At 35.4% G+C, this 20,711-nt stretch overlaps 1 protein-coding gene across 5 annotated transcripts in view; it reads right to left on the reverse strand.

Annotated features, from left to right (window-relative positions):
• AKAP9 (A-kinase anchoring protein 9) overlaps positions 1-20,711 on the reverse strand; it is a 181,720-nt gene that overhangs the window by 145,514 nt on the left and 15,495 nt on the right. For all 5 annotated transcript variants that reach the window (XM_054564518.1, XM_054564520.1, XM_054564521.1 and 2 more), the window contains 2 exons: positions 13,740-13,994; positions 10,828-10,872 (listed from right to left, as the gene is read on the reverse strand). In XM_054564518.1, the coding sequence (XP_054420493.1) occupies positions 10,828-10,872; positions 13,740-13,994 (300 nt within the window). The remainder of the gene's footprint in view (positions 1-10,827; positions 10,873-13,739; positions 13,995-20,711) is intronic.

A 20,711-nucleotide genomic window follows, 5' to 3' on the forward strand; every position in this document is an offset into this window, starting at 1 on the left:
ACACAGGTCTTTCTGGATCCAAAGCCCCAACTCTTTTACATCACTTTGTTTCTCTAGATACCAGAAATATGACAGTGATATTTAGACAAAATACAAGATAAGTATACAGTCTATAATTAAAACTATGTAATTCTGAAATGCAGGAACAATCAAATGGAAACCAGAGCAGCCAAGATTAATAAACTGCAAATCTGGCATGAGTAGGAGTCACATAATACAGAGGTGGGGGGAAAAGTAGGTTTATAGTTCTGAGTACAAAAAACAGATTTATTCTTGTGTTATTTATTTATTACCTGTTATATTTTTTAAAATTATTATTAATGTACTTTTGCCCACCCCTGTATATGTGTTGCTTAAAAAGTAATTTCTTGGGGGGGGGGGGTAGGATGTTACTGAAAATTGATACCTTAAGAGTTCCAATATAAAAATATTATAGTGTATGATTTATTCCTTGGTTTATATATTTGGTCTACTGATGATTCTTCTGCCTCCTGAAAGGGTGAAAATGGCTGAAAAGTCCCCTGAAATTCTAGGTAAGTAAAGCCAGTCTAACATTGTTAAATGGAATGATAAAGCCTGAAAACTAGCTCAAGAGTATTGCAGATTCAACCAGTATCCACTTTACCAATCTTCAAGAGACATCATCAAATACTTCATGAACTATAAATTTTTATAGTGTTTTGTACAGTGAATATGTAAGTTTCTCAAAGTATAATCCATGTGAATCCAGGCCCTACATACAGAGTCTGGCACTTTTTTTATTATAAAATCCTAAGCATGTAATTATGTAACATAACAATATCACGCTCAAGCACACCATATGACATTTTAGGTGAAATATTCAAATTAAAACTATAAATTATTACACCTGTATTATTACCCTACCAACCACACTCAAGCAAGTGTTAGTTCTGCTGGACTTTATATAACATTACAAGGGTTATGATTCAAATAAGGTCAAATCTGACAAAAATTATTTCACAATTATCTCTTTTCAGAGAGATTTCCCAGAGAGAAATCAGAGAGACAGGACCCAATTATCTTTTTCAAAGTAATCTTCTAAGTCACTGGTTTTAAAAATTAAAAGTCAGTTAATCAACTTATTTTTTTATGACCAGCATTAAAAAGAAAAAGTATCAAAGGATATGTCACACAGTAAATGGAAGTATCTTTTCCTGAAATTTTTGTTTGAAAAATTTGCATATATATGTATATGTAATATATATGCATGTATTTATTCATGCACACAATTTTCACATATTTAATAATACACATGTATGTAACTGCATAGGCAAACATACAAAATTACACACATATATGTAAAATACACCTCTTATTGTTGAACCATGATCAATATGTTCTTTTATTGGTAGGACTTATATTTAGATACTATTTGTAGATTTTCAAGATGGTTGCTGAATAGGTGGAAGCTACACTCAAGTCCTATAGCCAAACTGGATTTACAGCTAAATTATGTAGCAATCAACCTGAATTACCAACTAAAAAGGACAACTAAAAAGGAATATTATAACCAAGGATTTATAGAAGAAGCCACATACATGCTGTTAAGAAGGGCAGAGACTCGAAGAGGGCTGGCCCCTGCACCCTCGTGCAGCAGCTGAGAAGATGGGAGGGATATCTCAGCTGCAAAAGTGTCACCGAGGAGCATGACATCTCAACCCTGTGCTGGGACCCCCAACCCAGGAAACCAGGGCTGGGAAATGGAGCCTGCATAGCATCTGGCAGTGAAAATCAGTGGGGACTCTGACTGCTGGGAAAAGGAGTCTGCTAGAACCCCAGGTGCTCTCTTAAAGGGACAACGCACAGGAGCTCGCCCTCGGGCACTCACCTAGGCTTCCAGCAGAGGGAAGACAACCTGGCATATGGAGTCATACAGAGAAGACCTGGGTGGCATGGCCCCAAAGAGAGATGAGATCAGCTACCGAGTCAATATCCCACTCTGCTCTCTGGAGCCATCTTCCCAGGGTTGGGTATTCCTATTCCTACAGCACCAGCCTGGGGAATGCACTGACCCAAGCCTTCAAATGCTGGCAACACTACCCAACCAACCTTGAGCCTGCAGAAAGGACTGTTGGCTGCACCCATCAGGGACCTTTGGTGAGTTCTTTCTCTGGAGAAACTATAGGCAGACAGACATTGAACTGTGAGGCTTTGGAATGGGGGCCAGTCTTCCCCAACACCCGCAAACAGAGCCAGCACCATCCACAGCAGGAGACAGCTTTGTTCTCTCTTCCTGAGTCCCAGTGGCCCTTCCTTACTGAGCTCAGTTCCAGAGGAGTAAGGGGATGAGGCTGATACCTTCAAAACACATCTAAGAGGCTCTGATTCAGGGCTCAAGAGGGTACAGCTACAGAGCTGAGGCAGGGCATAGAACTCGGTCCTCTCCCATAGGCTCAGCCAGTCCCATCCTAAGGGAAGGCTGTCTTGATCGGTTTTCCCAAGTCCTGAAGACTCCGCCCTGCTCAGCTTGCTCCTGCAGTGGGGATAGCAGGTTTCATCGTACCTGAACTGGTGATGCACTCCTCCTAGAAAAGATGGGAGTTGGACACTATGGCACAGACTGAGTGACATGGCTCTGGAGTAGGGACCCCATACTCCTCACTGAGTGCCCGACCACACTATGTCCAAGAAGGGGATCCACTGGCCTCATCCTCGTGACCCGGCTGCCCCACCTTACCGAGCTTGTGCTGTGTGGAAGGGGCAGTGTAGCACTCCCAACTTGAGCCCACTCTACAGTCTTTCTTCAAAAGGCTCTAGAGGAAGTCCAGGCAACTTCAGGGGTGGCTAGGTAGCTGACAGGTGGCCACTGACGTGAGAGCCCTGGACCTTTTACTGATCTGCACCCAGCTCAGAGCTGCAGGAAGCCAACCCCTCTACATAGCCTGGCCCCTCCAGTGCACAACCAGACCAGCAGACACGGCCATAATCACTGAATAGCAGGTAGCTCCAGACAGGGAGCCCAGAGCTGATTATAAGCAATGACTGATACTGACCTATATTGGAACCCTGGCCAAGTGGAACCAGAACCAACACAACAAATGGTGGGCTTCAAATCTCACCAGAGCTAGACCAAATCAGCCACACAAATGGCACAAAGAAAAACTCCAGCAGGCACCAGACTCTACTGGGAACAATGCTACCTCAAGGGGAAGCCCCTGAATCGTGATTTATACACAGTGAGCAGTATCTATCCTTATAGTCAGCCAAACTGAAAGTTAACACCACCCACAAACAGGCCAACGGCATTCAAGATTCAACTACCACAGCAGGGAGCATATAACCCACACAAGAAACATTTCTGCAGCACCTAGGCCAGGTGATCTAGAAGAAGGCACCACTGAGACCAACAAGGCATCTACATCAGAAAGCCCTCATAACAAGCTTGGGAGCCATACCAGATCTACATAGTACACAGAGACAAACACAAAAAGGCAGACAAAATCGGGAGACAAAAAAATATGCCCCAAATGAAAGAACAAGAGAAAAATCCCCAGAAAAAGAATTAAATGAATTGGAAGCAACCCAGATACCAGATGAAGAGTTTAAAACAATGGTTATAGGGATGCTCAAGGACCTTAGGGGAAGAATCAGTTACCTCAGTGACAACTTAAACAAAGAGATAGTAAGCATTAAAAAGGACCTAGAAGCCATTTAAAAGAACCAGTAAGAAATGAAGACTAAGATATAGAGAATACATCGCAAGGAATCAACAGCAGGTTAGATGAAGCAGAGGATCAAATCAGCTATATAGAGGACAACAGAACAGTAAGCATCAAAGCAGAACAAAAAAAATGAGGAAAGTCGAAGAGACCTCTGGGACAACATCAAGTGCAACAACATCCGTATCACAGGCGCACCAGAAGAGGAAGAGAGTGAGCAAGGGATCAAGAACCTGTTTGAAGAAATAATAGCAGAAGACTTCCCTAACCTGAAAAAAAAGGCACACAAATTCAGGAAGCACAGAGGGATCAAGGTGAACCCAAAGAGGCCCACACCAAGACATATCATAATTAAAATGATAAAGGTTAAAGACAAAAAGAGAATCTTCAAAGCAGCAGGAGAAAGACAGTTACTGACAGGAGAGCTCCCATAAGGGAGTCAACCAATTTCTCAACAGGAACACTTCAGGCCAGCAGGGACTGGCATGAAATATGAAATATTCTAAGTGCTGAAAAGCAGGGACCTACAACCAATACCACTTTAGCCAGCAAGGCTATCATTTAAAATTGAAGATGAAATAAAGAGCTTCCCAGACCAGGGCTGGGGAAGGTGGGGGCGGACAGACGGACACAAAACCCTAAAGAAGTTCACCACCACCAAACCGGAACTGCAAGAAATATTAAAGGATCTGCTTTAAGAAGAAGGGAGAAAAAAATACATACAGAGGAACATAGGTGTAAAGAATAAAATGGCAGTAAATAAGTAACTATCAATAATAACTTTACAAGTGAACAGATCAAATGCTACAATCAAAAGACACATAGGGCAGCTGTAAGGATAAGAAAACATGACCCATATATAAGCTGTCTACAACAGACCTACCCTAGAACAAAACATACACACACACTGAAGGTGAAGGGATGAAAAAATTCCATGCAAGTGGAAACGAAAAAGAAAACCAAAAAAAAAAAGGTTAGGTTAGAAATACTTACATCACACAAAACAGACTTCAAAACAAAGGCTATAACAACATAAAGAGGAGCATTACATAAACACTAAAGGGATCAATCCAAAAAAAAAGATACAACCCTTGGAAACATATATGCACCCAAAACATACTATCTAAACAAATCTAAGGGAGAGATGGACAGCAATAGTCATAAATCGGGACTTTAACACCACGCTGACATCAATGGATATATCTTCCAGATAAAAAAATCAACAAGGCAACAGAAAATTTCACCCCAAAGCAGCAGAATATAAATTCTTTTCAAGTGTAAATAGAAAATTCTCTAACACAGACCACATGCTATGACACAAGACAAGCCTTAATAAATCCAAGAAGACTGAAATCATATCAAGCATCTTTTCCAGCCACAATGGTATGAAACTAGAAATCAATTACAACTTTAGAAACTCAAAAACACTCAAACACATGTTATTACATGTTATTAAACAATGAATGGGTGAACCATGAGATCAAAGAAATCAAGAATTACTGGAGACAAACAAAAATGAAGACACAACATGCTGAAATCTATGACACATAGCAAAAGCACTCCTGAGAGGGAAGTCCATAACCTTATAAGCCTAGCTCAAGAAGTAAGAAAAATTTGAAATAAACAATCTAACCTTCACCAAAAGAACTAGAAAAACAACAACAAAAAAAGCCCAGAGTAAGTAGAAGAAAGGAAATAATGAAGATTAGAATGGAATAACTGAAATGGAAGCTAAAAAAAAAAACAACAAACAATGAAACCAAAAGCTGGTTCTTTAAGGACATAAACAAGATTTACAAACCACTAACCAAAAGCATCAAGAGAAAAAGAGAGAACCCAAATAAATAATAACAGAATGAAAGAGAAGTAACAACTGACACCACAGATATACAAAGACTGTAAGAAAATGTTATAAACAACTATATGCCAAGTATCAGACAACCTAGATGAAATGGATAAATTTCTAGAAATATTCAATCTTCCAAAACTGAACCTGGAAGAATCAGAAAATCTGAATAGGCCAGTTGCAACTAATGAAATAGAAGCAGTAATTAAAAAAAACTCCCAGCAAAGGAAAGTCCTTGACCAGATGGCTTCCCAGGCAAATTTTACCAAACATTCAAATAACTAACACCTGTCCTCAAACTATTCGCAAAAATTCAGGAAGAGGGAAGACTTCCAATCACATTTTACAAGGCCAGCATTATCCTAATTCCAAAACTAGATAAAGATACTACAAAGAAAGAACATTCTAGGCCAGTACCCCTGATGAACACAGATGCTAAAATCCTCAACAAAATATTAGCAAACCAGATCCAGCAATACATTAAGAAGAGCATACAGCCCTGGCTGGTGTGGCTCAATGGACTGAGTACCAGCCTGAGAACCAAAGACTCTCATGTTCTATTGCCAAGTCAGGGCACATGCCTGGGTTGCAGGTCAGGTCCCAAGCAGGGGGCATGTGAGAGGCAACCACACACTGATGTTTCTCTCCCTCTCTTTCTCCCTGCCTTCCCCTCTGTCCAAAAATAAATAAATATATATTTTTTTAAAAAGAAGATCATACACCACGATCAAGCAGGATTCATTTCAGGAATGCCATTCACAAATCAACATCATATAAACAAAATGAAGGATAAAAATCACATGGTCATACCAATAGATGCATGACATAATCCAGCACCTATTTTATGATTAAAGCTCTCTTCAAACGTGGGAATACAGATCATATCTCAACATGATAGAGGCCATATATGGCATACCCACAGCTAACATCATCAACAGGCAAAAACTAAAGGTGTTTCCCTTAAAAACAGGAACAAGACTGGGATGTCCCCTTTCACTACTCTTACTCAACATGGCAATGGAAGTTGTAGCCACAAACAAAAGAGACAAATAAAAGGCATCCAAATTGAACAGAAGGAAGTAAAACTGTCATTATTCTCAGATGACATGATACTGTCTTTAGAAAACACTACAGACGCCACCAGAAAACTATACTAGAACTGATAAATGTATTCGTAAAAGTAGCAGGATACGAAACTAATATTCAGAAACTGGAGGCATTGCTTAATCTTCACCTGACAATATATTTATTGATTTTAGAAAGAGAGAGGGGAGAGGGAACAGAGATGTGAGAATGAGAGAGAAACACTGACTGGTTGCCTCCCCAGCTGAGGATGGAACCCGTAACCTAGGTATGTGTGCTGACGGGAGACTGAACCCTCAACTTTTGGTGCGTGGGATGATGCTCCAACCAAGTGAGCCACCTGGCCAGGGCACTGGTGATATTTTTATATACCAATAATGAACTATCAAAAACAGAAATTAAGGAAACAATCCTATTTACTATTGAAACCAAAAAATGTAGGGTAACTAGGAATAAATTTAACCAAGGATGTAAAGGACCATTTACTATTGAAACCAAAAAATGTAGGGTAACTAGGAATAAATTTAACCAAGGATGTAAAGGATTTCCAAGGATGTACTTGAAAAACTATAGGTATAAAAACTGAAGAAATAAATAAGTAATATACAAATGAATTGAATCATATTCTGTGTTCATGGATAGGAAGAATTAACATAATTAAAATGTCCTTACTACCCAAAGCAATCTATAGATCAATGCAATTCCTATTAAAATACCAATGGCATATCAGAACAAGTATTTCAACATTAATGTGGAACCACAAAAGATCCTGAATAGCCACAGCAATCTTGAGAAAGAAGAACAAAGTTGGAGGTATCACAATACCTGATATCAAACTATACTACAAAGAAATAGTAATCAAAACAGTATGTTACTGGCATAAGAACATGCATATATAGGAACAGAAAAGAGAACCCAGAAATAAAACCACACTTTCATGGTCAATTAATACTTGACAAAGGTGATAAAAATATACAATGGAGTAAAGATGGTCTCTTCAGTAAATGGTGCTGGGAAAACTAGACAGATACATGAAAAAAAAAATGAAACTAGACCACCAACTTACCCCATACACAAGAATAAACTCAGAATGGATTAAAGACAAATGTAAATTGCAAAAACCCTAGAAGAAAACATAGGTAGTAAAATCAAACATTTCTCATGGCAATATTTTTGCTGATATACCTCCTTGGGCAAGGGAAACAAAGGGAATAATAAACAAATGGGACTACATCAAACTAAAAAGCTTTTGCATAGCAAAAGAAACTCAACAAAATGAAAAGGCAACCTACTGAATGGAAGAATATATTCACCAATAATACATCTGATAAGGGGTTCATTTCCAAAATATATAAAATATATACAACTCGACACCTAGAAAACAAACAATCCAATCAAAAAAATGGGCAAAGGCTCTGAGTAGACACTTCTCCAAAGAGAACATACTGATGGTCTATAGACATATGAACAAATGCTCAACATCACTAATCATCAATGTACCACCTCATGCCTGCCAGAACTACTACCACCAATAAATCAAAAAACAAGTGCTGGTGAAGATGCACCATTGGTAGAAATGCAGACTGGTGCAGCCACTGTGGAAGACAGTATGGTGTCTCCTCAAAAAAGTTTGAACCAATAATCCCACTTTTGAGAATATATTCTAAGAATCCCGAAACACCAATTCTAAAAAATATATATACCCCTATGTTCACAGCAGTGTTACTTATAACAGCCAAGGTCAGGAAAGAGCGGAACTGCTCATCAGGAGGTGAGTGGAAAAAAGCTGTGGTACATTTAAACAATGGAATACTACTTGGCCGTAAAAAGGAAGGAAACCTTACTTTTTGTGACAGCATGGATGGACCTGGAGATTATTATACTAAGTGAAATAAGCTAGTCAGAGAAAAACAAATACTGTATGATCTCACTTATGTATGGAATCTAATGAACAAAATATACTGACGAATGAAACAGAAATAGGGGCATGGTTACATGGAACAGACTGATAGCTGTCAAAGGGGAGGTGGGTTCAGGGGGGCGGGTGAAAAAAAGGTGACGGGATTAAACAAAAAATAGACATATACACATACATAAAACACTAGACACAGACAACAGTATGGTAACAGCCGGATGGAAAGTGGGGGGTAGGGGAGGTTAAAGAAGGCAAAGGGGGGATAAATGAGGATGGAAAGAGACTCTACTTTGGATAATGGGTGCATAAAATAGTGTGCAGATGATGTTTTGTTGAGTTGTACACTTGAAACCTGTATAATTTTGTTAAACAATGTCACCCTAATAAGATAAATACATACATATATACATACTATTTGCACCTTACTTTGAAACATATCATAATTAGTAGGTATCAGTTTTAATACATTCTTCTGGACCTCCTAATTCCCACCAGTTTTTTAATTTAAAAAATCTAGTAAAATGTGTCTTATTGTAACAAGAATTTCCAATATTACTTTGCATTTTCATAAAGAAAACTTTTAAAATCACAATCTTTTAGCTTTTAAATCAATGATAATAATTTTTTTTCTCTTTTTTCAAAGTCAAAATACGGCTATACAAATTTTAACCAAATTTCATAAGCATGTATGAGATAGTCTGACCTATAAACACCTAACTTACAAAAAATTTCATTTTAGGCCCTGACTGGTGTGGCTCAGCGGATTGGATCATACTGCAAACCAAAGGGTCACCAGTTAAATTTCTGGTCATGGCACATGCCTGGGTTGTGGGCTAGGTCCACAGCTAGGGGCATGTGAAAGGCAACTACTGATCAATAGGTGTTTCTCTCATACATTGAAGTTTCTCTCCCTCCCTCCCTCCCTTCCCCTCTAAAAATAAATAAATAAAATCTTTTAAAAAAATGTTTTTAAAATTCACTTTGGTGTAAAGAAAAAAAATGCACTTTGTGGAGTTTTGGGGTGCCCCAAAGGCATAGGCAGTTCAAGCACCAAGTCATCTGAAACTTCCAAACAAGAAAGACAAACTATGAGAATGAAGGCACTGTAGAAAGAGAAAAGCAGTGTTTTCATATATAAGTTCCAAACTTAAAGTCATAAGAGCAGAATCTTTGAATTGCAAGCTTTGATTTTAAGTTGAGATATTCCACATAGAGGCAACTTTATGTAGCCTAAACAGGACACCAATTTATTTATTTATTTAACCCTAGTTAATTATTTTCCTGGCAAGATTACTAATTAATTCTATTCCCAGCTTTTAAACGCATTATATTTTTGTGGGGTTTTTTTTAGGTTTTTTATTGTTATTATATTTCAGTGGTCCCACTTTTCCCCATTTGCCCTCCTCCACCCATCCCACCCCCTGCTCCCAAAATCTATCCCCCCACTGCTGTCCGTGTCCATGGGTCACTCATACACATTCTTTGACTAGTCCCTTCCCCTTCTTCCCACCATTGTCCCCCTCCCCTCATTGCTATAAACACATTTTTGAAGTGTCAAAGTTTTCACTCCTCTCAGCAATCCAACAAAGTAATATGTTCATTTAAAAACATAAAGTTATTTTTTTAATATTAGAAACCTATAATAAATCAAAACTTATGGACTATACTGAATTACTGAACCATTCAGAATAAGGAATATTTTTCCCTGTCCTCAAATTCTGGGCCAAGAAATAACAATCATATCTAAAAGAATAATAAAAAGTTAATTAAATGACATATTGATTACTAATGCACAAAGAAAATATTTGCTAAAGTGGCCAATACCTACATCAGCTTTTAACACCTAAATTAAAAATCACTATTGCAACATTAATCTCAATAAATGAATTTATGTAGTTAACTAGAATTCAAGCATTTGTAAAAAGCATTACTCAAAATTAAATAGCCTATGTTATGAAGTGTTTACTGTGTTGAATACGAGTACCTTATAATAATCATGCATCCTAGAAGATCAATATCAAATACTCTGAGAAACTAAAAAAAAAAAAAAAAAAAAAAAAAAAAGGCTTTTATTTAATTAAGGACCAAGCTATTCATAGAGATTTTAAGACCTTAGTTACTAACCTGAAAAAAAGATTTATCAGAAAAATATCTTCAGGTTTTCTAGGCCGCTTATATCATGTTATGCTATATTTTGTTATATTTATAAAAAATACATAACCATGTGAACTATGAAATCAAAGTACTAATCAATAGTTTCAAGAAAAACATAAAATGTCAATCATAGTATTATTTATTCTTACCTCTGAACTATAATCATCGGCTGCGGTTGAAATTTCACTTTCCGGCTAAAACAAAAGTAAAAACCAATTACATTAAAGCCTTTCCCCACCTAAATACCATATTTTATTAACCAATTACTATTAGTACTAATGACAGAAAACTCACATAAAAATATCACTAAAAAACTTTAAAAATTATTCAGATCTTTAAAATTTTCACTCTGATTAAGAATTGCTAAATAACACATGTAAAAATTTTTTTTAAGTTATAAAAATTATAAATTTTTTAAAATTAATTTATTTATTTTTTCAAATACATTTGTCTCTGCCTACCCCCCACCACTTTCCCTTGCCCCTTCCCTCCCTCCCTCAACTCTTCCCCTTTGGTTTTGTCCATGAGTCCTTGCTATAACACATGTAAAATTTAATACTACATACTTTCCTATATATAAAAGTATCAAGAGGTAGTTTCACACAATGTCTTGTGTCACTACAAATCATTTGTAATACAAAAACACCAATTTATCATCCCATTAATTCTTGTCTCATTTAAATAAAAAAAGTCCTAATATGTTAGTAAAAAAGTTCAATTTCTTCAAAAGGAACAATCATCTAAATCTTGATGCTAGGAAAGTAGCAGCAACTTCAAGAAAAAGTACATGCTTTGTTGTTATTAACAATTTTGCAGGCTACAAAGCACTTTTAACAACATTCTTGTTTCACCTTAACATCCCTGTGATTTGGGTATGAAGGTGAGTGGCTTTTCCAAGCTGCCCTCAGCTGAAAAGTACCGTGCTAGGAAGAGTCAAGGAGGTAACCCAAATTTTCATTGCTTTCACTCTTCTTCTTCTCATGTAAAACTCTCTTTTTACAAGTGAGAAAAAAAGACCCAGATGTTTCACCTCTTCATTCAACAAATAAGAACTATCACTGTTTTTTTTCTCATCTATTTATGGAAATTTTATTCACCACTCAAGAACAAGTTTTAAGTCTACCTCCTCTATGATGTAGTAACTGATGCCAGGAACAGAAATAAGGCTTCCCCCTATTCTAAAATGCTGTAGCAGTGGTTCCTTGCTCATGTAACCCTTTCTTTAAAACTAAAATATTTTCATGACAGAGGCCCCCATGGTTCACTTGCTTATGCACACTGCGTACTAAAAACAGTGTACTGAGGGTAAGACACTCTTTGCAATAGAAATGCTAAAACTAGTGAAGAGCGCAAATGCAGAAAAACATAATGATCACCATTTTCAAGCCAAATCAAGCACCAAAACTGTGCTATTATGTTATTTGAAAGGTCCAGATTTCAAAAGAAAATTTCAAGATACACAAATAAAAAAGAAAGTATGGCCCATACAAAAGAAAAAGAGCAGTCAGTAGAAAATGTCCCTAAGGAAACACAGATATTGGACTTAAATAAACAAAGACTTTAGCTATTTTAAATATAGTCAAATAACTATCTAAAAAAACTAAAGAAAATTATAAAAATAATGTTCCACCAAATAGAGACTATCAGTAAAGAAAAAGAATGTATAAAAGAATCAAAAAGAAATTCCGGTGTTTAAAATAACTGAAAGAAAAATTCACTAGATAGGCTTAATAGTGTATCTAACGATGAAGAATAAAGAATCAGCAAACTAGAAAACAGTTCAATTGAAACTATCCAGTGAGAGGAAAAGAAAGGAAAAAAAAAAAAAGAATGAACAAAATGAACAGAGCCTCAGAAATCTGAGCAACAATATCAAACGTGCTAACACCTGCATAATGGAAGACTCAGAATGAGAGGAAAGGGGCAGAAAGAATATCTGAAGACATATTGGCTAAAAACTTCCCAAATTAATAAAAACATTAATCTACACACCCAAGATACTCAACAAACTCTAAGTAGGGGAAAAAAGAAAAAGATACATTCTTATGATGACTAACAAATCTCTGACAGTCCTAACTTTTTGAATAAAGCTCAAATCCTGATATGTCTAAATCTTTTTGTTTCCACATAACTATACCAAGACACAATCCAAATTATAATACACTGCCTTGTCTAACACTGTCCCTCCTAAGCATTCTACCTAATCATTCTCTACTCCTGGTCTTAGTTGGTGGTTCTACTATCCCATTCACCATCCTAATCCACTCTTAACTTCTCCCTCATGTTGCTATACTAGAAGATTACATTCACCAGGAGGGTGAAAATTAGTATTTATTGAGAACTTTCTGTGGACCAGGTGGAATCTCCTGCCCTTCACCACTACCACCATCCCACCCTCATTACTTTGTGATCCATTTAAAACTAAACTATTTATGGTTTTCAAATCACATCCCACGGTTTCATGTCTTTGTGAACGCAATCTTTTCGGCACAGAGATTGTGCCCCCTAATTCTTTGTCTCTAGCTAAATAACCACACAAGGATGATTTGGGCATTCTCCCAAATCACGACATTCTAGGGTACCATTCAGGGGTGTCCAACCTTTTGGCATCTCTGGGCCACCCTGAAAGAAGAATTATCTTGGGCCACACATTAAATACACTGCAACACGTAATCCCCCAAAAATCTCATAATGATTTAAGTATATTTATGATTTTGTGTTGGGCTGCATTTTGTATTGGGTTCACAGCCACTCTGGGCTGCACGCAGCCCACAGGTCCCAGGTGGGACACACCTGACTATACGCTGTTGCCAGCATAGTTTTAATCAGGGTACATGGTCTATCTTACATCTGCCCTCCCCCCCCAGATTGACTTTCCTAATGAACAGTGACTGTCATATTTACCTCTATGTCCTTGGTGCTCAATCCTTGGTGTATTACAGTTGCCCAATAAATGTTTATTGAATCAAGCTCATAAACATTTGCAGAGTGCTAATGAATGTTGTCTTACAAAAACTTTCACTAACAATTTTAATGTTTGAAAATCTGGACGAATACTTACTTCAACAGAGAAGACCTGGTCATGTTTGATTATTTCTCCACTGTGTAAAGTTCTCATTATTGTGGATTCAGGAGTCACAACTGATCCTACTCCCTGAGAACTATTCATATACAAATCATCACTGTGTGATTGCTCAATATTCAAAGAATGGTATGCTGATACATCATGTTTACTGCTTGAAGTATTCTTCCTTTTTTTCTTCTTAGAGGGATTCAGCCCATCACATTGAGCTTTCTTTTGTCGAAACTGGGCAAGCTATAGAGGAAGAGAGAGAGAGAGATTGTCATTACTGTCAAAGATAATTCTTCTTTATCACCACTAAGAAAAAAACAGCTTTGGAGTCTCTTTTTTTAAACCATCATTAAAGTGATGACAAAATAGAGGACAATTGTTAACAAATGAATAAGTATTGAATTGCAAAGAAATTAAGTATTTCTGAATGAATGCTTTTCAGATATTGAAAAGAACGAAAAACATCATGTCTAATGAAAAAATTTAGCCCAGAATTGGGTAGAATAAGGAAAAACAGGCACTCTCACTCACTGTTTGGTGACAGTATAAACTCTGGATATGAGATTATATAAAAATATAAGAGCTCTAAATAAATTTGCTTGTGGAATTTCTGGGACTTCTACTAATTTATACTAAATGAAATTGGTCCACGCAGGACAGATTTAGCTATATAAATGATCACTGCTGCCTTGCTTATAATTTAGAAGTAATTTTATTATCAAACAACAGTGCTTCTCATCCCTTAATCATGAGAATTTTTGCCATGTACTAGTGCCACTTCCACTTATCATTTACTTAACATGTTTTAACTTCTGTGCTTTTCTTATTTAAGTTTATTTTAAAAGAAGACTTTCTACCCATGATATAAATTAATGGCCAGTATCACTTGTGACTTCTTAAAGTAGTAAACAGAAATAAATACAATGAAAAATAAAACTACATTTTATTAAAATTTTATTTAATACTGCTGAAGGTTATGAAAGACACAGGCAAGTGTGAAAAGGATATAAAGGATTTATGAGCATCAAACAGACTTTTGGTTTGTCATTAGCAGATGAACTTAAAAAGTATCTGGAAAGGTAGTAATTTCCTTACAATACTATCCAGTGTTGTTTAATACTGGATTAGGGTATCACTTAAAATATATGTCACCACCTAAAATCAGAAGAAGTAAAATTACATGCTCTGCGAAACACTGGGTTAACTCAATTGAAATAATATTAATGCAAACTATTATTAATAATGAAGATGTTCATGACACTGTACTTATAAAATAATATTGCAAAGTATTATTTTTTTTAATAAAAGAAAAATTATATGTATCTCTTTTAACAAAGACAAGGGAGGATTCAGACTCACAGCCTTCATCAATTCATTTTAATTAGCATGAATTTTAAATAACTTTGGTATGTCTCTGGATTTGAGATTGCAGGTACTTTGTTTTATGTTCATTTGAAATTTTCTTTCTTTATGTAATAAATTTTCTAAATTTTATATGAAGCAACTATTAACCATGAATTCCTAAATTTAGTTTGAGCTCCTGATCATTCTCAAGCAGAGAAACAAAAGCATAAGAACAGGTGTAAGCCTCTTGTGCCTTAAAAGGAGGAAACATATTACCAGTAAATTAACTACGTAACTACTAATCAGACCAATGACAAAGTGGCCATTAAGTTTCTTATAAAGTATTAAAGCCCTCTAATATTGATGTTGATATCATTAACTATCAAAATATATGGCAAATACCAGAACCTATAGAATAACACACAGCATACTTTATTCTCATTGTCTGTTGTAGAAGAAGAAAAGTATATAGTGTTAATAAGAAAGTCTACTTCATAAGTCAGAACTATAGAATTATTAACCTTGGAGACTATAAAAATATATTACATTTAAATTTTTATCCCAGCTATTTGGCAACCAGCCCGTTATTCTACCTCACGTCTGCTTAAGGAACAGATGCAGCACCAGTTGCCTCTATTTGTACATTATTAAGCTGCTGGAATGCATTTAAACTACTTTGAGGACAGCAGATTCATTCTTAAAAATAAATCAATTGAAACACCATTATGTATTATCTGTAAATAGAATCAAAAGTCTAAGCACATCATTTTTTAAAAGACCCCTCAGAAACAATGCAAAACCAAGAAAAATATTAATAATGGCATTCTTGATATTTATGCTCAATTTCAAAAGCTTCATAAACACCTATCTTATCTGTGTTAGAAAAGATATTCAGACAGAGGATATCAGGACATAAATGAAGATTCTGTTTAAAATTTCAATTGTTGGGTTAAATTTATATTTAATATTTACTTAAATGTACAAACATATAACAAAGGAGAAAACTAAAACTGCATTATAAAAAGTTTAATTAAAGAAATACTGTCTGAGATAAAAGAATACATTACTAAATGAACCCAAGTGAAAAAGTTAATCATAGATACAGAATGAAAAGTAGAATGGTTCTATTAGTGTTCATAATGAATCGCTTGTAAGGGCATAAAATTACCAAGACATTGTTTTAGGCCTGTTACTGATTATATGAATATTTGTTTTAGAACAATTAACCAGAAGGTAAAGTCCATGAAGATGAAAACTTCTGTTCACTGCAATATTTTCAAAGGCTAGAACAGTATTTGATAAATACATGTTGAATGAAAAATGAATAATTTATATTTTAAAGTCACTACGAAGTAATCATTTTAAGTACTATTCCACAGAACCTGAGAATTACGATGATATAGGCATATCTAATTCTACCATATAAAAAAGTTCCACAGTCTCAGAATTAAAATTAGTAATTACATAAATTAAAACACAAAATAATCTCTCTCACCACAATCTCTCCTTCAGTAGCCCCCAATCTCCCCCCAAAACAAGACAAAATTATATTCACAAAAATAATTCCCACAATAGCTTTCTTAGCAAGAATTCTGTTTTATAAAGGAGAGGATTCAAGATTGTATCATAAATCTAATTTCCTATACCCATCTAATCTATTTTTATTATAAATCTAAAAATGGCAAGCTAACAGATAAGCAAATATCAGAAACGCTACTCAATCAGCTAATCACTTGATACTGATATGATACACTTTAAATTATTGGGAAAACATTTAGTTCAAAACATTTAGTCCAAAACATGCTGAAAATTCATACTATAGCCATCTGTGTTTGTCATTTGAGAGCCAATTATAAAAAATGTTAGCATATGTAGGCACAGAAATAGTTGTGAAATTTACTAGAAAGATATTATGTCCACATACACTTGTGTTTGAAAACTGATTCAGATCTCAGGCAAGAAAATATCTTACCTCACTAGAACATGAATAAACAACTAAACAAAAATGATAATTTATTACTTAAACTTAATATTTATAACTTTATAAATGATCATTCTCAATAAAACATTTTTTTAAAATGCTGTATAAAACATGCCAAACTTTTTATAATGTCACTTCAAAAAAACGTGCTAAATGAAATATGTTGTGTTTCTTATATGAGTGTTTACTATGTGCCAGGCACTGTGCTACACATGAGTTAAAATAGGTCCTAGCCCTGCCTGTTATGGCTCAGTGATTCAGCGCCAGCCTGCAAATTAAAGGGGTCACCCGTTCAATTCCAGTGTCTGGGCACGTGCCTGGATTGCAGGCCAGGTCCCCAGTAGGGGGCACGTGCGAGGCAACCACACATTGATGTTTCTCTCCCTCTCTTTCTCTAAAAATAAATAAAATCTTTAAAAAATAAATAAATTTCAATATACACATATATGTATATGGTTCTAATAGCAGGGTGTTTTAGTCTAGGCCAGTCTATTACTTCACTGAGTTATGAGAAACAAGTAAGATAAAAGTTAGTGTCCAATATCATAAACTCAACAGTCCTCACTAAATCTCTAAGGTGATATGGGAACCTCTCCTAATATTCTCAAAACAGACTTTCTGTAAGTGGTGTGCGTGTAGAGTTTTATATCTGTAAAGGAAATAATTTGGCATATGACAGGTATTAAAAGTAGTTCATTTATTTAGCAAATATTTACTGACAGTGACCTATCATGTGCCCAACAAGTGCTAACTGCAGGGCATGTAGTAATGAATCAGATACAAACTCTACCCCTGAACTGTCATTCAAGTAGGAAGAACAAATTAAACAAATACAGATAAATACAGATATATATCATTTCAAGAGATAAAAAGTGCTCTGAAGAAAGAGTATAGGTACTACAGAAAGCATAAAACGGAAAGGTCTAATTTGGATGGGAATACGGGGAGAGGTCAGGAAGTACTGAGAAAAGAATAATCAGTAAGTGGCAAAATATAATAGAACAAGAACATCTGACCCCAAATCCAGTATTCTTTTCATTATACCAATTTGCATGTCATGCATTCTGAGCTCTCTTTTCCTTCATTTGTCAATATACTTCAAATTCTAGAAACTAAGTTTAAAGGCACAAACAAATGAAATCACTAAACAAATACTTTTTTGATGAGACTGGGAGAAAACACTCATATACAAAACACACATAACATACACCACACACTCCCCAGAGAAAATACTATAAAGTATTTTGAAAATATTATCTATTCTCTCCAGTTTTCAAAATTGCTAAAAGTAGAGCTACTTCCCATGTTTTTTGCTGCAGAAAATTTAAGATCTTAATTAATTCTAATTATGGTAATTATTTGTACTTGTCAGTGCTGCCTTTAAACCTTTTTTAATATTCCTTAATGAATGTTGCTCAAGAACGCTATACAAACTATTACAGCAAATCTCCAGGGGCCCAGCTATGGAAACAAAAAGATTACAACAGTTGACCCAAAGGCAATTTGTACTGTATGTAGAGTGAAGTAGGGCAACTGAAAGCAAAGACAAAAGCAACATTTTGTGCTCTGAAGCATGTTTTCCAACAATATCTCAGAGATACAAACTGCTGGAAAATAACAGTGCCAAACTGACCGAGGAAATCAGATATGCAAAAGACCACAGGACCTTACATTACTGAGCATCCAACCTATTTATATCCTAGAATCTCAATGAATGCAGATTTTCTTTTCCCTCAAAAGGTTTGGAAAATTATGTCTAAAAGGAAAGCAGATTCTGCAGCCTTGGGAATCATCTTAATTTTACTTGTTTTAACATATTTCATTGTCTGGCACATAGCAGGCACAAATATTTGTTGAATGAAAAGTTTCAAAAAGAATAAGGTTTACATATAATAAAGTACTAGACTGTTGTGTCTACAGAAACTCTAATAAGCTATGTGACAACGGACAAGCTACTTAACCTCAACACAACTGTTTCTTCAACTGTACAATGAAGAAGTAGATTCAAGGATCTTTTAAGATTTTTTCCAGATTTAAGGGCCTTTTCTGGAGAAATTTTTTCAACTGTTCCCTTTGTATTCTCTGCTCCCTACTTAGTTATAAAAGAGAAAAACTAGAATTCTACATTAAAAAAAAAAAAAACTTGCTTGAAAAAACAATTCAATAAACAGTGTCTGCTAACTGATCCCAAATGAAAAAAAAAACAAAACACAGAATAAAAAGTGGAAAGATTATATTATGTATTCAGAACAAATCACTTCTAAGTATATATTATCAAAATATTTTTAGGCTCATATTAGTGATTATATAAAGTCAAATAATTTCAGAACAAATAATTGGAAGGTAAACTCCGGGAGGCAGAGGTTTTTAATTAAAATCAAAGTCTATATAATACTTTAGGTCTAGAAGAGTGCCTGCACATAATTTCAAAAATTATTTTTACAGGAAAGAGACACCACTAAGCAATGATTTTAGGCATTATTCCTCAGAACTTCAGAATATTGGCATAGTTTTTTAAAGTAAGATGATATATCAGGTCCATTGTTGCACTACTATTCAACTACACAATGTAAATATTATATAGCTATCAAAAATAATGTTTTTAAAAAACTTTTAAGGTGAGAAAATACTCTCAACATAAAGTCAAAGAAAAAAGAAGCCAAAGCTGCAAATAAGAGCATGATTCAAGTTTAAATCTATACTTATACACAGAAACAAAGAATCAATAAACTTAATAGTGACTGCTTGCAGGTTCTGAGACCATGGGTGATTTTTTTTTTTCTTTAAAAGATCTTCACAGCCTCCCCCTACCCAACAGATCTGTAAAAAATGTTCACTAATAAAATTATCATGGGCCCATATGTCAATATAACTGTTTTTAGTAGGATATAATACAACTACACATCTACCAAAATCTCAACCCAAAAGACAGAAATATGGCAGAAGCCCTGGGAATATGCTGCCTTGAGGCCTGGGCTCCTTCATCAGCCTCTCCAGACACCTGTATATCCCATAAGCATAACTGCCAACACTGAGAGGTCATTACACTTTACTGTTCAGGTGCTACCTACCTGTTGCCTTTCACTGTCACCTCCGTTATTGGTAACAATGAACAGTGAGAAGGATGGTACTTTGCCCCGACCTTATCTTGGTTCCAAATCACTTTTCAATTTCCCATGAGGCCCAACTATGCTACTCTTGCCTTCCTTTGAAATCTATCTTTATAAGAACCCCATATTCTCTCTCTTGCACCTAACCAATCGCAGCTTTTTGAGGAACAAAAGAGCCCTACTAGAATTAAGGTGTTTACATTTATCTATTTTAATTAAGTCAATATGTTATAATAAAAAACATGGTTTTACTGCTGCACCTGTATAGCAACAACATAAAACTTCCACCTGGTGGCAGCATACCTGAAATGAGAGATATTTTTAAGGAAAAGAATAACCTTTCCAGAGATTAAACATGCTAAATATATACTTTTTTACAGTTTTCTGCCACTTTTATGATAACATCCTTATTATATGAAACATATGGCTTCTCATGATATTATCCCAGCTATTGCTCCCATCTAATTTTCTGCATATATAATAGCTTAATTTTTTATACTCCAGCATGAGGAGAAGGAGGATGGC

Source organism: Pteronotus mesoamericanus, unplaced genomic scaffold (genome assembly GCF_021234165.1).
Source record: "Pteronotus mesoamericanus isolate MK-2021 breed Mesoamerican mustached bat unplaced genomic scaffold, CSHL_Meso_final scaffold_85, whole genome shotgun sequence".
In the NCBI taxonomy this organism is placed as follows: domain Eukaryota; kingdom Metazoa; phylum Chordata; class Mammalia; order Chiroptera; family Mormoopidae; genus Pteronotus; species Pteronotus mesoamericanus.